At 33.1% G+C, this 18,012-nt stretch overlaps 1 protein-coding gene across 1 annotated transcript; it reads right to left on the minus strand.

The window, feature by feature from the left end:
• Positions 1 to 8,577: 8,577 nt before the first annotated feature.
• LOC136412305 (odorant receptor 49b-like) lies at positions 8,578 to 17,240 on the minus strand. The gene is made up of 7 exons (XM_066395332.1): positions 17,201 to 17,240; positions 12,372 to 12,646; positions 12,031 to 12,320; positions 9,040 to 9,139; positions 8,893 to 8,979; positions 8,686 to 8,841; positions 8,578 to 8,634 (listed from the first exon to the last, which is right to left on the minus strand). Exons 1-7 carry the CDS (start codon positions 17,238 to 17,240, stop codon positions 8,578 to 8,580), a joined length of 1,005 nt encoding a protein of 334 aa, XP_066251429.1.
• Between the last annotated feature and the right edge of the window lie 772 nt (positions 17,241 to 18,012).

An 18,012-nucleotide genomic window follows, 5' to 3' on the forward strand; every position in this document is an offset into this window, starting at 1 on the left:
AAATTATACTTACATTTTACGCACCTTCGAAAACATTTATTATCAAAAGTGATAGGCTTCTCAAAACGAAGAAGAAGCATAACATTAGAACGACAATTATCGATAGTTTTGGGAAGGTTGCACCAACGCAAACATGGTGTAATAGAGCCGCGTGCAACGCACGAGGGCCTATTAAGTTACACCAGTGCAAAGTTGCTGTGAAAACTTAAACATTCATTCTGGTCGCATATATTGCATTTAACAAATCATGAATGAAACGTTTGAACAATGCAGCGACGAGTTTGAAATAATCCGAACTAACTAAAATTCGTGTTTAATTCGAAATCCAAATAAGACTGAAACATTTTGTTTTAGAACAGGATTATTATTTGGCCATCATAGCTTTGCCTTTCGCTGTAGCAGAAAGTGTGATATCGGCCACTAACATAATTTTTGCAATAAAACACGAAACGTGGTCTGAGCTTTTGGAACGGACTACTGACTATACGAAATTTGGAAAATCCTTAAACTTTGACGAAATAAAGCGGCAAGGAGACAGGTTGGGAAAAATTGTTTATTTTTGTTTATTTTTCAGTATAATTCTTATTACAAATTATGAGATATTTACTGAGAAAGCATGTCTGCGCAATGTAAGTTGGAGTAGAAATAAAAAACCTTTCTCTCAAAAATGGTTAATTTAGAATGCAGGAAGAAATGAAATCTGTGGTTTAATGATGGTAGTCTGGTTACCTTCAGGACTCGCTGGTTCCACTGTGTTTAAACGTTGTGTGTTGCTACATCAGATATTGAGTCTGTTAATAGCAATCGTGTTTATTGCAATCCTTAATTTGCAAAACCAAGTTTGTCAGTTTATCGAAGACAAAACTAAACATCTGTCTGTGTTATTTAACAAAATTAATGCCGCTGGGACTTCAGCATTGCAATATCAACAATTTTCTTTTTGTATGGAATATCATCAGTACATTCTGAAGTAAGTGACGGTCGGACATGGGTGCACCCATATCGCTTTCAGTTAATTTAACACTTTTAGCTTTAGACTCAATTTAATATTTATTGCCATTCTCAGTGCATTTAGCAATACCGCATGGAGTAATATGGCAATCACTGGTATTCTTTGCAAGTTCATAAATGGAACTAAAACCCCGATTCAAAAATTTAATTATTAACAAATTAACATTAAATCGGGAATAAATTGTTGCGTGTTGTGCGTATGGAGTTTTATTGGACTGATTTATTTATGGACTCGCTTGCAATCACGTTTACTCATAAACGGATTGATCTCATAAAAAGTCATGTTAAGTAATTATTATATAAATAATTGTTATTTACTCCCATTGGAAAATTCAACAAAATTGACAGGATATTTCCTACACATGCGGTACAAATTTTATATATTTTTTAATAAATTATTTTATACTTTAATTAAACAAAAGAAAAATATTTTATTTTATTATTCTCTACAGTGTTTCGGCGAAGTTTATTAAAATATGTACCGCATTTCAATAATTTTAAGAAATCATCCTGACAGGCATATGAGAATTCATTCAGAAATTTCAAAATAGTGTCGCCGGGGCATTTTGACTAAAAATGAGCACAAAAAGAATTACATTAATTAAGTTATTGACATATACAATATTTTTTCGAACACAATAAGCAATAAAAAAAATCCTTTTTGTTCATGTTTTTATTGCATCTCACTTCGTTATATAAATAAAAGTGATTCTTATTATACTCTTTTTTACCTCACTGGATGTATTATCTATTTCTAGATGCTGCATTTTTGTCATTCCTTAATTAAAGCTATCAGATAAATTTTCAACACTCTTTTATTTACAGATTATGCGAACAATTAGACGATACATCCAAAAAAACCTTGGGACACGTAACTTTGTCCACGTCAGTAGTGATGTCCTTTTTCCTATACAATGGAATGAGAGTAATAAATTATAACATTGACCCGCAGTTATAAATTTAAATACCAAAAATTAATTTTAGGGAAATTACCCATGGTTTTGTTACGCCGGAATTTTTATTCTTAACATTGCCGTTATGTGCCATTCAGGACAGAGACTGGAAGATGCGGTAGACGTTCTTATCGGCATTCGTATTTGACTTGAAAATAATGTTTTTCAGATGTCCGCAGTGGGGGACACTTTGTACTTGAGCAGCTGGTATGACTGTTGCATCGAAATCCGGAAAATGATCCCTTTTGTAGTCATGAGATCACAACGTTCTGTTGGACTCCAAGCAGTACCAATTGGCAGATTGAACTATGTTCTGTTTGCTGTGGTGAGGGATGAAAATACACAAAAATAGGTCCAGAGATTGATCTTTTTTTAGGTCATGAAAACTACATATACATATATTAACCTAATTAATAATATCGGAACACAGTAATTACGATTTTTGAATAGATTATCTCTATCAATCATTTATTTGCAAAGTATAAACCGTAAATATTAAACCGTCTAGTTCTCAGAAACACTTGTAATCACTAACTTCTCTACAATCTTGTAAAATCCATTGGTGCAAGAGCTTAATATAGAACGTTATCTATTTCATTTGTTATTATTATTCTATATTTTGTTCAATCTTAATAAACATTTTTGGACGGCCGTAGAAGACTAATATTGCTCCCTGTATAAATAATTGACAGTCACAGTGGCTAAATTTGACAAATTAGCCAAATTAGAAATTCAGCTAATGCCAAATTTTATTGGCAAAATGGTACATTTCTGAGTGTTTCTGGATGTCAAATGCTTTTTAATTTTTAATTTTTAAATACTCTATATATCATTATAAACGTTTACCTTTTTGCCTTTACTTTATTGTCCATTTTATGATGAAATTGAGCTAATATAGAAGGTATTATATTTGAAATATGGAAACTAAGGTCATTTCCGGTAAAACCGGAAATCGAAATTAGACAAAGAAAAAACTTTTTAAATTTCTGACGTCCTTTAGCAGTTGTGTCTTCATCCACAAGTTCGCCCTACTCTTGAACTCCCTGTGTATAACATTATACATTATCTTTGTCGCTATCATGCAAATAGAGTTTTAATTAGTGCACTTAAAATGGAATTAGGCGATTGATAAGTGCGAGGGACACAAGCTACCATAGCAATTCGCCTTAATCCGAGGAGGGATCATGTCACAAAAAGGGCTTGTTTTTAGCTCGAATAAAATTTTGCTTATCGAAGGTGAAGCCAAATGAATTTTTTGAAGACATGTATGACTATGTACATATTGATGAAAAATGGTTTTACCTAACTGAAAATAAACGATCTTATTGTGTCTTGCTTCCTAAGCAAGAACCTCAAATATCTTGTAAAAGTAAACGACTCATTACCAAAGTTATGTTCATGGTTGCAGTAATTAAACTGCGTTTTGATTATGCTAGAAAACAATACTTTGGCGAAAAGGTCGAACTTTGGCCCTTTGATTGGGCTATCAAAATCTGGCCAAACAAAACAGCAAGAACCGAAAAAAAGATCGTTAGCAACCTAACATTGAATTTATTAATGCCGTTGGATGTAAAAAAATGATTGTTGAAAATATTTTGCCAGCTATTAGATCTAAGTTTCCAATAGGACATAAAAATAAACTCATATATACAGGGTGATTCACGTAACTGTTTCATTAGAAACTTTTGTACTTGTAACTAATCTAAATTTTTGATATTTGGGAGTTAAACTAATATAGATAGACTCTACTTTTTTAAAATATTTTGAAGGTCATATCACTTCCGGTTATACCGGAAGTCAAGGTCAACTTCCTTATTTCAAATGGAACACCCAGTATATTTTTGCATTTTTGGAATCTAGGGATTAAGCTGATTAAATTCTTATTAGGTACTCCTATACCTAAACCTAACCATTTCAAAGATATTTTGGTTTAAAAGAAAAATCTGTCTAAAACACCATTTCTATAAAATTTAAAATTCTCAGCTATTATTGAAGCTGGCTTTACGAAAATTTGCTGACATGTTAACTAGATATGGTAGATTAGGTTAATGTGAAAAGTTTTTATAAATATCATACAGGGTGTCCAAAAAAATATGTCATATTTAAAGAACTTTGATAGCCAAAAAGTCGCTTATTTCAAATGGAACACCCCATATATTTTTATATGTTTGGAATCTAAATTTAATTCTGAATCGATTACTATTAAGCATCCCTATACCTAAAATGAACGCTTTTGCTATAATTTGCGATTTTTTAATATTGTACACTAATAATTCTAAGTATCATAGTTGGCTTTGAAAAGAACATGGCTGCTTCCGGTAAAATGCGTTAATGTAATTGTCAATTTAATAAGTTCGCTCAGCAGTTTAGAATCATGAACTTTAATAACACTTATTCAAATAGTGATATTTTAAATTTATTCTTTATTCATGGAGAGTGTAACAAAGTTTTGGAGAGAACTTGCCGTACATTCAACGAAAGATATCCGCATCTTCCGAAAATCACAAAGAACAAATTTAGGATATTGGAATCAAATTTTTTAAGACATGGAAAAGTCGAAACTAAAAAGTTTTATTCTAGACCCATAATAAATAGCGAAGACAATGAAATCACCGTTTTAGGATATTTTAATGCAAATCCGAATTTTTCTATTCGAACTGCTTCTAATGATTTAGGTTTGTACTTTTATTGTTATTAATGATGGCAGTTGTTTATCTTCAATTAATGATTTTTACAGATTTATCATATTCATCAATTCAGAGAATTCTAAAGAAACATAGAATGTATCCTTATTTTTATAAAATTGTACAGTCATTTAAACCGAGAGACGAAGTTAGAAGAAGTAAATTTTGTGAATTTATGCTTGTTCATATTCAGGAAGATCCATCATTTTTGTCAAATATTATATGGACAGATGAAGCAAAATTCACAAAAGGGGGGCTTATAAACAGAAGAAATCTTCATTATTGGGCAGAAAAAAATCCTCAAATATTCAAAGAGGCCCGTCATCAAGATAGTTTTAGTGTTAACGTGTTTGCCATGATTATGAATAATGAAGCAAGATATTTTATTTACAATGAAAATTTAAACACTTCAAAATATTTAGATATATTGAGAGGTATTGTCTCCGACTTTTTAGACACTTTACCTCTTAATATGCTACAAACTGTTTGGTACCAAATGGACGGTGCACCGGCTCACTCTTCCCATGAAGTTTATGAAGAGATGAATCGGACATTTGAAGACCGGTGGATCGGATGTAACGGGCCATGGAAATGGCCACCAAGGTCACCCGACTTGACGCCCCTAGATTTCTTTTTATGGAGTCATATAAAATCTCGGGTTTATGAAGTTTCCATAGAAAGCAAACAACATCTTTGTGATAGAATTCGAGAAGCTTTTGAAGACCTTCGCCCCATTACAATTAATAAAGTGACACAACATGAAGTTAAAAAAAGAATTTTGAAATGTTTAGAAGTTAATGGAGGTCATATTGAACATTTATTTTAATTTAATTTTCTTTGTTTTGATTTATTATTTTTTTATTTATTGTGGGTCTAGAATAAGACTTTTTAGTTTCGACTTTTCCATGTCTTAAAAAATTTGATTCCAATATCCTAAATTTGTTCTTTGTGATTTTCGGAAGATGCGGATATCTTTCGTTGAATGTACGGCAAGTTCTCTCCAAAACTTTGTTACACTCTCCATGAATAAAGAATAAATTTAAAATATCACTATTTGAATAAGTGTTATTAAAGTTCATGATTCTAAACTGCTGAGCGAACTTATTAAATTGACAATTACATTAACGCATTTTACCGGAAGCAGCCATGTTCTTTTCAAAGCCAACTATGATACTTAGAATTATTAGTGTACAATATTAAAAAATCGCAAATTATAGCAAAAGCGTTCATTTTAGGTATAGGGATGCTTAATAGTAATCGTTTCAGAATTAAATTTAGATTCCAAACATATAAAAATATATGGGGTGTTCCATTTGAAATAAGCGACTTTTTTGCTATCAAAGTTCTTTAAATATGACATGTTTTTTGGACACCCTGTATGGTATTTATAAAAACTTTTCACATTAACCTAATCTACCATATCTAGTTAACATGTCAGCAAATTTTCGTAAAGCCAGCTTCAATAATAGCTGAGAATTTTAAATTTTATAGAAATGGTGTTTTAGACAGATTTTTCTTTTAAACCAAAATATCTTTGAAATGGTTAGGTTTAGGTATAGGAGTACCTAATAAGAATTTAATCAGCTTAATCCCTAGATTCCAAAAATGCAAAAATATACTGGGTGTTCCATTTGAAATAAGGAAGTTGACCTTGACTTCCGGTATAACCGGAAGTGATATGACCTTCAAAATATTTTAAAAAAGTAGAGTCTATCTATATTAGTTTAACTCCCAAATATCAAAAATTTAGATTAGTTACAAGTACAAAAGTTTCTAATGAAACAGTTACGTGAATCACCCTGTATTCATATCGTTAAGTTAACGTGGCTATCATTGAAAAGTCCCTAACTATCCCTAAAACACAATTGTCGAAGCTCCAATTAATAAACCCCTAGACAACGAGAGAGAAACCTACATTACGTTTTTCATTTGATATTTAATTTGAGCAGTTTATTAGATCTGGCCGTTATAAAACATTGATAAAACTCGTTATAATTCACGATGTATGTTACCCGGTTGTTTTTGCAATTGTAATGGAATCTTTAACTAGGCAATTGCGTAATTCACCATTATTATATCCATATAACTTATGTATATAAAATAAAAGAGAATAATGATCATAGTTATTTATACAGTATCTTTTTGGCTACTGTGCATATGGAGTTTTAGTGAGTGCAAGTGAAGAGAAATTAGGCGATTGATAAGTGCGAGGGAGACAGACTACAGATTCCCCTTCCACTGTCAATAAGTGACTAGTCTCGTTGACTCGCAAGCACTACGCCTCAATCTGATGATAGATGTAGTTCTAAGTGATTTTGGAGAGCGCAGATTACGCGCATATATTCTGTTTCATAATAATTTTAAATTTTTAAGAGTAAAAACTTCTGCTACCAGAAAGTTGATCATTTTTAAAAAAGATATTTATAGAAGATACTCAAACTGACCATCCTTTTATGCTAAACCATACCCGAGACGATCATAATCCCAGGCCAAACATTAAGTTTTTAGGCCCCTGAGTGTCTCTATCATAAATTTCGTGAAGATTTTTTATGAGCCCAGATTCAAGCAGCAGATGAATTATGTTTTCTATACAATGAAAAACGTAATTCGTCGGTGAAAAAGATTTTGGCAACAAAATTTTCGTCGACCTTCGCATTTCCTATCAAGATTTCACACATCACTATGTGCGACTTGTGATCTGGATCCAAAATTTCATTAGACTTATGCAATTTGTATGATTTATATTTAATGTTTTAAAAGTATAGTATACCTTTGAATTAGATACACCAACTCTACTTGCTATGGTTTCTTTAAAACTATTAGAATCTTGATGAACACCAAGACAAATTTCCAATTTTTCTTCCTCGTAAAAGTTTTCTCGATTACGGTTGAGTGGATTCATTTTCACTAAGTAAGAAAAATTCATACATTCATATTTTTTTAAATTTGCCACAATGTTCCGAATAATACCTACGAAAAGAACAGACCGATCAAAAAATTTTAAAGTAAATTCCTATAAAATACCCGTTAAGGAATTACCCTTTAAATAAAAGATGCAAATTTGAATGAATTTCTGAGAGAACAAATACTGTAATAAATTTTAATATAACCGTACCTCTACAGACCACACGGTAGAAAAGATTTTTAGAACGCATCAATTGAAAAACAAGCCCTTTCTATGACATGATCCATCCTCGAATTAAAGCGAATTGCTATGGTAGACTATATCCCCCATAATAATCAATCGCCTAATTGCCTTTTGAGTGAAGTCACTAAAACCCTATTTGCATGGCAGCGACAAAGGTACTGTATAATGTTATACACAAAAGTCCAAAAGTAGGGCGAACTTAAGGATGAAGCCACAAGTGCTGAAGGGCGTAAAAAATCAAAAAGGTTTTTTCTTTATCTAATTTCAGTTTCCGTATTTACCAGAAATGACTTCAGTTTTCATATTTCAAATAGAATACCCTGTATATCAGTTCAATTTCATCATGAAATTAACGATAAGGTAAAGGCAAAAATGTAAAGGTTTATAATGATATATAGAGTATTTCAAAATGAAAAATTAAAAAGCGTTTGACATCCAGAAACACTCAGAAATGTACCATTTTGCCAATAAAATTTGGCATTAGCTGAATTTCTAATCTGGCTAATTTGTCAAATTTAGCCACTGTGATTGTCAATTATTTATACAGGGAGTAATATTGGTCTTCTATGACCGTCCAAAATTTTTATTAAGTTTGAACAACATATAAAACAATAATAACAAAGGAAATAGGCAACATCCTATATTAGACTCTTGCACCAATGGATTTTACAAGATTGTATAGAAGTTAGTGATTATCAGTGATTTTAAGAACTAGACGGTTTAATATTGGTATAATTGGCAAATAAAAGACCCATAGAGATAATCTAATCAAAATTTGTAATTACTGTGCTCCGGTATTATTAATTAAGTTCATATATGTGTATGTAGTTTTCATGACCTAAAAAAAGATCAATCTCTGGACCTATTTTTGTGTATTTTCATCCCTCACCACAGCAAACAGAACATAGTTCAATATGCCAATTGGTACTGCTTGGAGTCCAACAGAACGTTGTGACCTCATGACTACAAAAGGGATCATTTTCCGGATTTCGATACAACAATCATACCAGCTGCTCAAGTACAAAGAGTCCCCCACTTTGGACATCTGAAAAACGTTATTTTCAAATCAAATACAAACGCGGATAAGAAAGTCTACGGCATCTTCCAATCTCTGTCCTGTGTGACACATAAATCCAATATTAAGGATGAAAAGTCCGGCGTAACAAAACCAAGGGTAGTTTCCCTAAAATTAATGTTTTTATATTTACATTTATAACTGCACCTCGATATTATAATTTATTACTTTCATTCCATGGTATAAAAAAAAGGACATCACTAGAGACGTGGACAAAGTTACGTGTCCCAAGGTCTTTTTGGATGTGTGATTTAATTGCTCACATAATCTAGAAATCAACGAGTGTTGAAAATTTATTTTCTTGCTTTAATTACAGAGTAGCGATCAAATGCAGCATCTATAAATAGGTAATAGACTCTCAGGAGCAAAAGAATATAATATGAACCATTTTTATTTAAATAATGAATTGAGATGCAATAAAGACAGAAAAACAAGAGTTTTCCTAATATACAGGGTGTTCCGTGAAGAATGCGCCAAAAAGGAATCTTATAATCTAGACATTAAAATAATAAGATTTAACCCAACTTGCCTCATGAAAATGTTATTCGTTTAGGATATACAGGGCGTTAAAGTTAATTTTTGTATTTGAATTTCTTTAAGTAAATCGAATAGTTTTGAAGATATCTTGTTCAAATTTTGAATCTATGTTTTTTTTAAGACCGGTAAAATGAATATTTCATGAAATTTGGGTTTCGAAAAAGAGGGCGCTAGTTGCAGCCTATAGGGCGCACATTTATGTCCATATTTTTTTACAAATGCAATAATTGTGATTTTAAGAGGTATTTTTGATAGATCTACAATTTCTAAAGATAAAAGGTATACCTCATTTATTTCGCTAATCCAAGCCATTTTCGAAATATGGCGAATTTAAATTTCCATAACGTGTCTAAGTAAGTGCTCGATATTAAGTAAAAACAATTTATTAATAACAATTATTAATTTATTGAAACAGTATATTTTATTTTAGCAAGTGTGCAAAATGTCCACCATTTACTTGAATGCATTTTCGTACTCCTTTTATTAAGTGTTGTCTTATTCTAAATAAATAACCGTCACTATTTTTAATCGCTGTGGCGGCATCCTGGATGCGTTGAAATAATTGGTCACGCGTATTTATCTCTGTATCATAAACTAAGGATTTCATGTATCCCCATAACGAGAAATCCATTGGGTTGAGGTCGGGACTACGAGCTGGCCAAGGTACATCACTTCCTCGTCCAAACCATCCATTAGGAAATTGTCTATTCAAAAAATTACGACCTACAATGGGGTAATGTGGACGAGCGCCATCATGCATAAAGATGATATTTTGTCTTAACTTCAGCGGTACGTCTTCAAGTAAATTTCCTAATTCAGTTCTTAAAAACTCTAAATATTGTTCTGCATTAAGCCTTGCAGGTAATTGAACAGGTCCAATTATGAAATCGTCCAAAATTCCACACCACATATTAATAGAAAATTCTTATTGAAAGTGATTTTTTGGGGGTTTTCTGCAACGTGAACTAACAATTGAATAATAAATAAAACTCAATATTTAGAGTTTTTAAGAACTGAATTAGGAAATTTACTTGAAGACGTACCGCTGAAGTTAAGACAAAATATCATCTTTATGCATGATGGCGCTCCTCCACATTACCCCATTGTAGTTCGTAATTTTTTGAATAGACAATTTCCTAATGGATGGTTTGGACGAGGAAGTGATGTACCTTGGCCAGCTCGTAGTCCCGACCTCAACCCAATGGATTTCTCGTTATGGGGATACATGAAATCCTTAGTTTATGATACAGAGATAAATACGCGTGACCAATTATTTCAACGCATCCAGGATGCCGCCACAGCGATTAAAAATAGTGACGGTTATTTATTTAGAATAAGACAACACTTAATAAAAGGAGTACGAAAATGCATTCAAGTAAATGGTGGACATTTTTCACACTTGCTAAAATAAAATATACTGTTTCAATAAATTAATAATTGTTATTAATAATTTGTTTTTACTTAATATCGAGCACTTACTTAGACACGTTATGGAAATTTAAATTCGCCATATTTCGAAAATGGCTTGGATTAGCGAAATAAATGAGGTATACCTTTTATCTTTAGAAATTGTAGATCTATCAAAAATACCTCTTAAAATCACAATTATTGCATTTGTAAAAAAATATGGACATAAATGTGCGCCCTATAGGCTGCAACTAGCGCCCTCTTTTTCGAAACCCAAATTTCATGAAATATTCATTTTACCGGTCTTAAAAAAAACATAGATTCAAAATTTGAACAAGATATCTTCAAAACTATTCGATTTACTTAAAGAAATTCAAATACAAAAATTAACTTTAACGCCCTGTATATCCTAAACGAATAACATTTTCATGAGGCAAGTTGGGTTAAATCTTATTATTTTAATGTCTAGATTATAAGATTCCTTTTTGGCGCATTCTTCACGGAACACCCTGTATATTATTTTAATTGCTTATTTTGTTCGAAACAATATTTTATATGTGAATGAGCTAATTTACGTTATTATTTTTGTGCCAATTTTTAGTCAAAATGTCCCGTGGACACTACCTTGAATTTTCGAAATGAATTTTTATATGTCTGTCAGGATGATCTTTTAAAGTTATTAAAATGCAGTACGCATTTTAATGCATTTCGCCGAAACATTTCGTAGAAAATAATAAAATAAAATGTTTTTCTTTTGTTTAATTAAATTATAAGGTAATTTATTAAAAATATATTTAAAATTTGTACCGTATGTTTAGGAAATATCCTCCTCAAATTTTTGAATTTTCCAATGGGAGTAAATAGTAATTATTTATATAATAATTATCTAATATGAGTTTTTATGAGACCAATCAGTTTATGAACAAGCGAGACTGCAAGTGAGTTCATAAATAAATGAGTCCAATAAAACGCTATACGCACAACACGCAACAGTTTATTTTCGATTTAATGTTAATTTGTTAATAATTAAATTTTTGAATCGGCATTTTAGTTCCATTTATGAACTTTTAAAACATTTCATTGTTTATCAAATTACTCCGTGCGGTATTGCTAAGTGCACTGAGAATGGCAATAAATATTAAATTGAGTCTAAAACTAAAAGTATTAAATTAACTGAAAGCGATATGGGTGCACTCATGTCCGACCGTCACTTACTTCAGAATGTACTGATGATATTCCATACAAAAAGAAAATTGTTGATACTGCAATGTTGAAGTCCCAGCAGCATTAATTTTGTTAAACAACACAGACAGATGTTTAGTTTTGTCTTCGATAAACTGACAAACTTGGTTTTGCAAACTAAGGATTGCAGTAAACATGATTCCTACCAACAGAGTGAACACCTGATATAGCAGAACACAACGTTTAAACATAGTGGAATCAGCGAGTCCTGAAGGTAACCAGACTGGTATCACTAAGCCACAGATTTCATTCCTGCCGGAATTCTAAATTAACCATTTTTGAGGGAAAGATTTTTTATTGCTACTCCAACTTACACTGAGCAGACACGCCTTTTCAGTAAATATCTCATAAATTGCCATAATAATTGCACTGAAAATCGAAGAAAGATAAACTATTTTTCCCAATCTATCTCCTTGCCGCTTTATTTCATTGAAGTTTAAGGATCTTCCAAATTTTGTACAGTCAGTAGTCCGTTCCATAAGCTCAGACCACATTTCGTGTTTTACTGCAAAAATTATGTTAGTGGCCGATACCACAATTCCTCCTATGGCTAAAGGCAAAGTTGTGGTGGCCAAATAATAATCCTGTTCTGAAACAAAATATTTTAGTTGTATTTGGATTTCGAACTAAACTCGAATTTTCGTTAGTTCGGATTATTTTGAACTAGCCGCTGCATTGTTCAAACGTTTTATTCTTGAGTTGTTGAACACAAATGTGTAACCAGAGTGAATGTTAAATTTTTCACAGCAACTTTGTAGTAGCACAATTTAATAAACCCTCATGTATTCCACACTGCCCTATTACACTATTGGTGTAAACTTCCTAAAACTATTGAAATTGTCTTTATAATGTCTTCTTTTATGTTTTAAGGAGCCCATCACCCCTGATAATAAATATCTTCGAAGGTGCCTAAAATATAAGTATAATTTTGATATGCGGCATTTTACTTACTAATCATGCTGGAAATACACAAAGACAGCAATCCCCCAACAATCATGGCATTCCACATTAGAGCCCAAATACTTAAAACGGCAAAGAACTGAAACTTGCTTTGATTATTTGATGGAAAATACTTATATATCGCCAACATTTTCAAACTGGTATAAAATGGTAAATCTTTTCTGACAGGATACAGCATTTTGGAAAATAACTCTATGGACAGTGATAAATTCGATGAATTCAGCCTAGTGATATCATAATGTGTCCATGTACTGTGTCTGTGAGTTCTTGTGTGAAGTAGAAGTGATATTTTTGAAAGCGTTTTCCCCCACTTCATCGGAAGGTTCAGGCTGTTACGTCTCCACAAATTTTAATTATAGATTAACAGAAATATCGGACTAAACAATTCATGAGGCCACTTATATTATGTGGGGTTCTACTATACGAACTCTTTTTTTCATCAAGCAGATTGCGTTATGTGCAAGTTTTGTTTGCGTTTTCAGTCTTTTTTACTAGTTGTCACAGGGAAGTTAAAACACATTTTTTCATTAATAACCAATTATCTAAAAAAAATATGTTTTTATTCTTAGTTATGGCTGGTTTACACTGCAGCCCGTAGAACAAAAGTAAGTATATATATACAGGATGTTTCTAAACATCATGTATCTACAGAAAAATGTAATTCTTTATCTTATTTCATGAGTAAAATTTCATATAAATGCAGGTCCACAAACGATTCATTACCTATTTATAGGGAGTTCAAATTGTAAAAAAATACGTTTTTTCTTTATATCTCCCGCAGTTTTTGAGATATTTAACTAAAATTAGAAAATAGTTTACACTATAGAACTAACAATAGTGGGTGCATCAAAAGATTTTGATGTACGAGGTGATATTTTTTCAGAATTCATGCCCCATTTTCTGTTTCTCAACTTTCTCTCGATGCGAAATTAGTAGAATTTAAAATATAAAATAACTTTTTCATTTTATTTGGGAACTAGTTAATCTCTTGTAGTTATTCCGTATCTGTGTCTGTTATAGAAAAAAAACAATAAAAAACGATTTTTTGCAATTCCCGGGTAAAATTAAAATTTCTCAATTGGTTATGGAAAAAGAGTAGTAGGTTCGGGCTTTCTTTGGCCAATTTTTTGTTTTTATTAATTTCAATATTCACATTTGAAATCATAACCTGTGTCAGCATATCTCACATTTAAGCCATGGCCCCCTAGATCGCTTGACATAAATAGCCTAGATTTTTTTCTATGGAGGCAAGTAATATCTTTAGTATATACAATCCCAGTGAATACCGTTGATGAATTACGAAATCGAATATTAGATGCATTTGAAACCATACGAAATACTCCGAGGGATCAGAAAGAGTACGGACATAAATGAAAAATAGGGCGGACGCATGTGTGCGGTTTTATAATTTTGTGAAAATGTCTATCTCCGATTTTGTAGAGCCAATAATATTAATTGGCAAAAAAGTTGCAAACCACAAGACAAACTTTAGGGATTCAATCCCTTTCAAAGATCTATTAGCAGTAACCCTCGGGTTCCTTGCTACTGGGGACAGTTACCACAGCTTAACGTACAGGATGTCCATTTTTCGAAAATTTTATACAATATCTTCGCTATTACTACAGTTCGACGATTGAGGTTTTCGCAAACCTGTTTCACTTTTTTGTATTAGGTCGTGTAGTATGAAATGAGTAGTATTGAATTGAAACTTTAGTCATTTTTTTTTTCATATGAAATGTTTTTATTGTCAATCGAAATATGCACCACCATTATCAATACACTTCTGCCATTTAACGGGAAGTTCATTGATTTCCCTGCTGTAAAAGCCTGCAGGCCGGGAGTCGATAAACTCTTGGAAGGCAGCTTTGACAGCCTCGTCGGAGTTGAATGTTTTCCCTACCAAGAAGTTATGCAAATTTTGAAAGAAGTGGTAATCAGTGGGTGCTAAGTCGGATGAATACGGTGGATGACGAAGAGTTTCCAATTCCAATTCCTGTAGGTTGGCCAAGGTGACTTGTGCGGTGTGTGGCCGAGCGTTGTCGTGCAACAATAGCGGTGCGCTTCGATTGACTAATCTTGGCTGCTTAACCGTCAGTTGCCTCATCATTTCGGTCAGTTGTCGGCAGTAGACATCAGTCGTAATCGATTCACCAGGTTTCATGAAGCTGTGATGGATGACATCTGCGTTGGACCACCAAACGGACACCATAAGCTTCTTTTGATGAAGATTTTTTTTCGCACAATGTTTTGGTGGTTCATCTTGATCCAACCACTGCGATGAACGTCTGGTATTGTCCATTGTTGTAGGATCCATTTCTCATCACAAGTAACAATCCGATTAAAAAATGGATCGTTATTATACCAGCACAACAAAGAAACACAAGCTTCGAGACGTCGTTCTTTCTGCATGTCGCTCAACTCATGCGGTACCCACTTGTCCAGCTTTTTCACCTTACCAATTTCAGCCAAATGAGTCAATATTGTTTTTTTGGTTACACTGAATATTAACGATAATTCGCTTGCACTTTGACGTGGATTCGCTTCCACCACGGCTTTCAGATTATCGTTATCCACTTGAGTTTCAGGTCGTCCACGTGGTTCATTTGTTAGGTCAAACTTGCCAGAACGAAATTTCATGAACCAACGAGATACTGTTTGCTGTGAAGTTACTTCAGTACCAAACATATTATTCGGACTTCTTGCATGTTGTAAATCATTGCCCATCTCCCATTGTAAATCACGGCCAAGGAAAAGAATACCCTTTGTTGGAAAGGAGACACATGGGTCCACTTGTACCTTTTACAAGTGGACAACGGCTAGGAAACATGTGTGCTGCACATGGGGTGCAGATGACTAAGGATCAGGGAGACAGGCAATGGTGATATACAACAAGAGAGCAGAACACCCTTGGCAAGTGATCGAAACGGGCGCACTTGATATCCTTCGGGAATTTTTGTTATCACTGTCTTAGTTGTTATCGTCGTTACTTGTTAAAATAAATACGTTAAAAATCCATCACGACTGAGCAGTTAATTCCTCACGCGTACGTCATTCACGAACCCCTATTTACCACTGAGCACTACGAGATGATATGAGGATAGTCACCACTATATCCTACAATAACTACAGATATACTTACATAGTTTAAAATGGACATTTTTTTAAGTCATAGCCGACTGTGATTTTCATTTAAAATAAAAAAGTTATGTCAATTTTTGACAAAACGTTACGCTGTAACAAAAAACTAAGTACACAATTGGAATCACATCGATAAAGATAGTAAATCTAAAGAATGTCTTTGTTTTACTTCAATATTGTCCTAAACAAAAAAGTTATGAGAAATTTTGAAAATGGTCGAAATTTGAAAAATGTCCTCTAGCGCCAGTTATACGGTTTTCGCCATTAATATGGTCTCATAAATCGAGCTCTTCGCATGTATGTTAGTTTTTCCCTATCTAGTTGGGAAATGGGATTTTCCTGTCAAAACATTCCAAATCCGAACACCCTGAACAAGGTGTTTCAATTTAAAATGTTTTAATAGGAAAAATCTATATCCTCAGTAGATAGAAGAAAACTGATTTAGATGTCATGGGCTCGATTTATAAGAAATGGTTAATGCCAAAAACCGTTTCTCGATATCATCACAGCCCACTAAGATATAGAAGGTTTTTCGATTTTTGGCCATTTTGAAAATCATCAATAACTTTCTTATTTATTAGTATATTGGTTTTGTGTAAAAACATTACTGTAGTACTTTTTTAAGAGGAGTCTAATACAGTGCTAATTTTTTTCTGCTGTTCGCCGTTTTCCTACAAATTGCTTCAACTTCATTTTTTCAATTATAAATTGTTCGGGTTAGGGGGTTCGTTCCTCGATTGGTGCGAGTACCACCCTCGTGAATATTTTACAGGATCTCGTAACTCGCGGACAATGAACTCGGGAGTACTTTACAATTCATTTATTGTACTATTGAACAATACACGAAGTAATGCACTTAACTAACTTAATAATTCACGCCCGGAGTGGTTGTTACAAGTCGGAAAGGGGTGCGCGAGGTAGCTGAGGATCTCACAGTGTCTTGGTCGTGATGTTGTTGCACTGAGAGATGATAGATGAGAGAGAGATATTTCTACATTTCTAGGTCTTAAATAGTAGAGCTAAGGGCCGGTACTCATAGACGTACCCCTAACTTGGAAGCAATTGTCGGCTTCCCGGCTACTCATCGTGTTAACGCGCAACGTCCGGATGAATAGCCGACTGGACCTTCGTTGGCCAGGCCGGCGGAGCGACGCTTAAATTGGACGGACATTATAGCTCCGACAAAGAACATTGCTGGAGATCCCAATCATAAAACAACCACCATCTGGGGATGATGGATGCTAACGCTGAGAATTCCTTGAATGCACGTGACTATTACTAAATTAATTTACAAAAAAAAACCTAGCAGGATTCAGGAACTAAAACGAAATTACAAATACAGGGGCGTAGCATCGGGTATCTTAATTGAGAAAATAGTCCGATGTGACTAGTTACAGTCTTAACAGTCGTCTTTTAACATCTTTAGGATGTCTTTGATTTTGGAACAACACCGGCTTGTATTTTGGTTCTAAATTTTTGTTTGTTAATTTTTTGGGTGTTGTTAGAAGATACGTGTTGCCTTCGGGTATTTCAGGATCATTTTCACGGTTTTGATTTATTTTTGACAAGACGTTGACTTTTTTTGCGCTTAATTTTACATTAATTACGTCATTTAGTTCCTTGAAAGTTTGAGTTAGTTCATGAATACAGAGTTATTCACCCAAACCGTTCATTAGAAGTTTACTAGGATCTAAAAGTGATACGAATTTGAAAATTTGGAGTTAAGTTAAGTTCTACATATACTATTTTTTTTTATATTTTCAATTTGCTGTCACTTCCGGTTTAACCGGAAATAGCTGTAACTTGCTTATTTCAAATGGAACCCCCAGTATATTATTTTATTTTTAGATTCTACGT

The sequence above is a fragment of the Euwallacea similis genome, chromosome 11 (assembly GCF_039881205.1).
Source record: "Euwallacea similis isolate ESF13 chromosome 11, ESF131.1, whole genome shotgun sequence".
Classification (NCBI taxonomy): Eukaryota; Metazoa; Arthropoda; class Insecta; order Coleoptera; family Curculionidae; genus Euwallacea; species Euwallacea similis.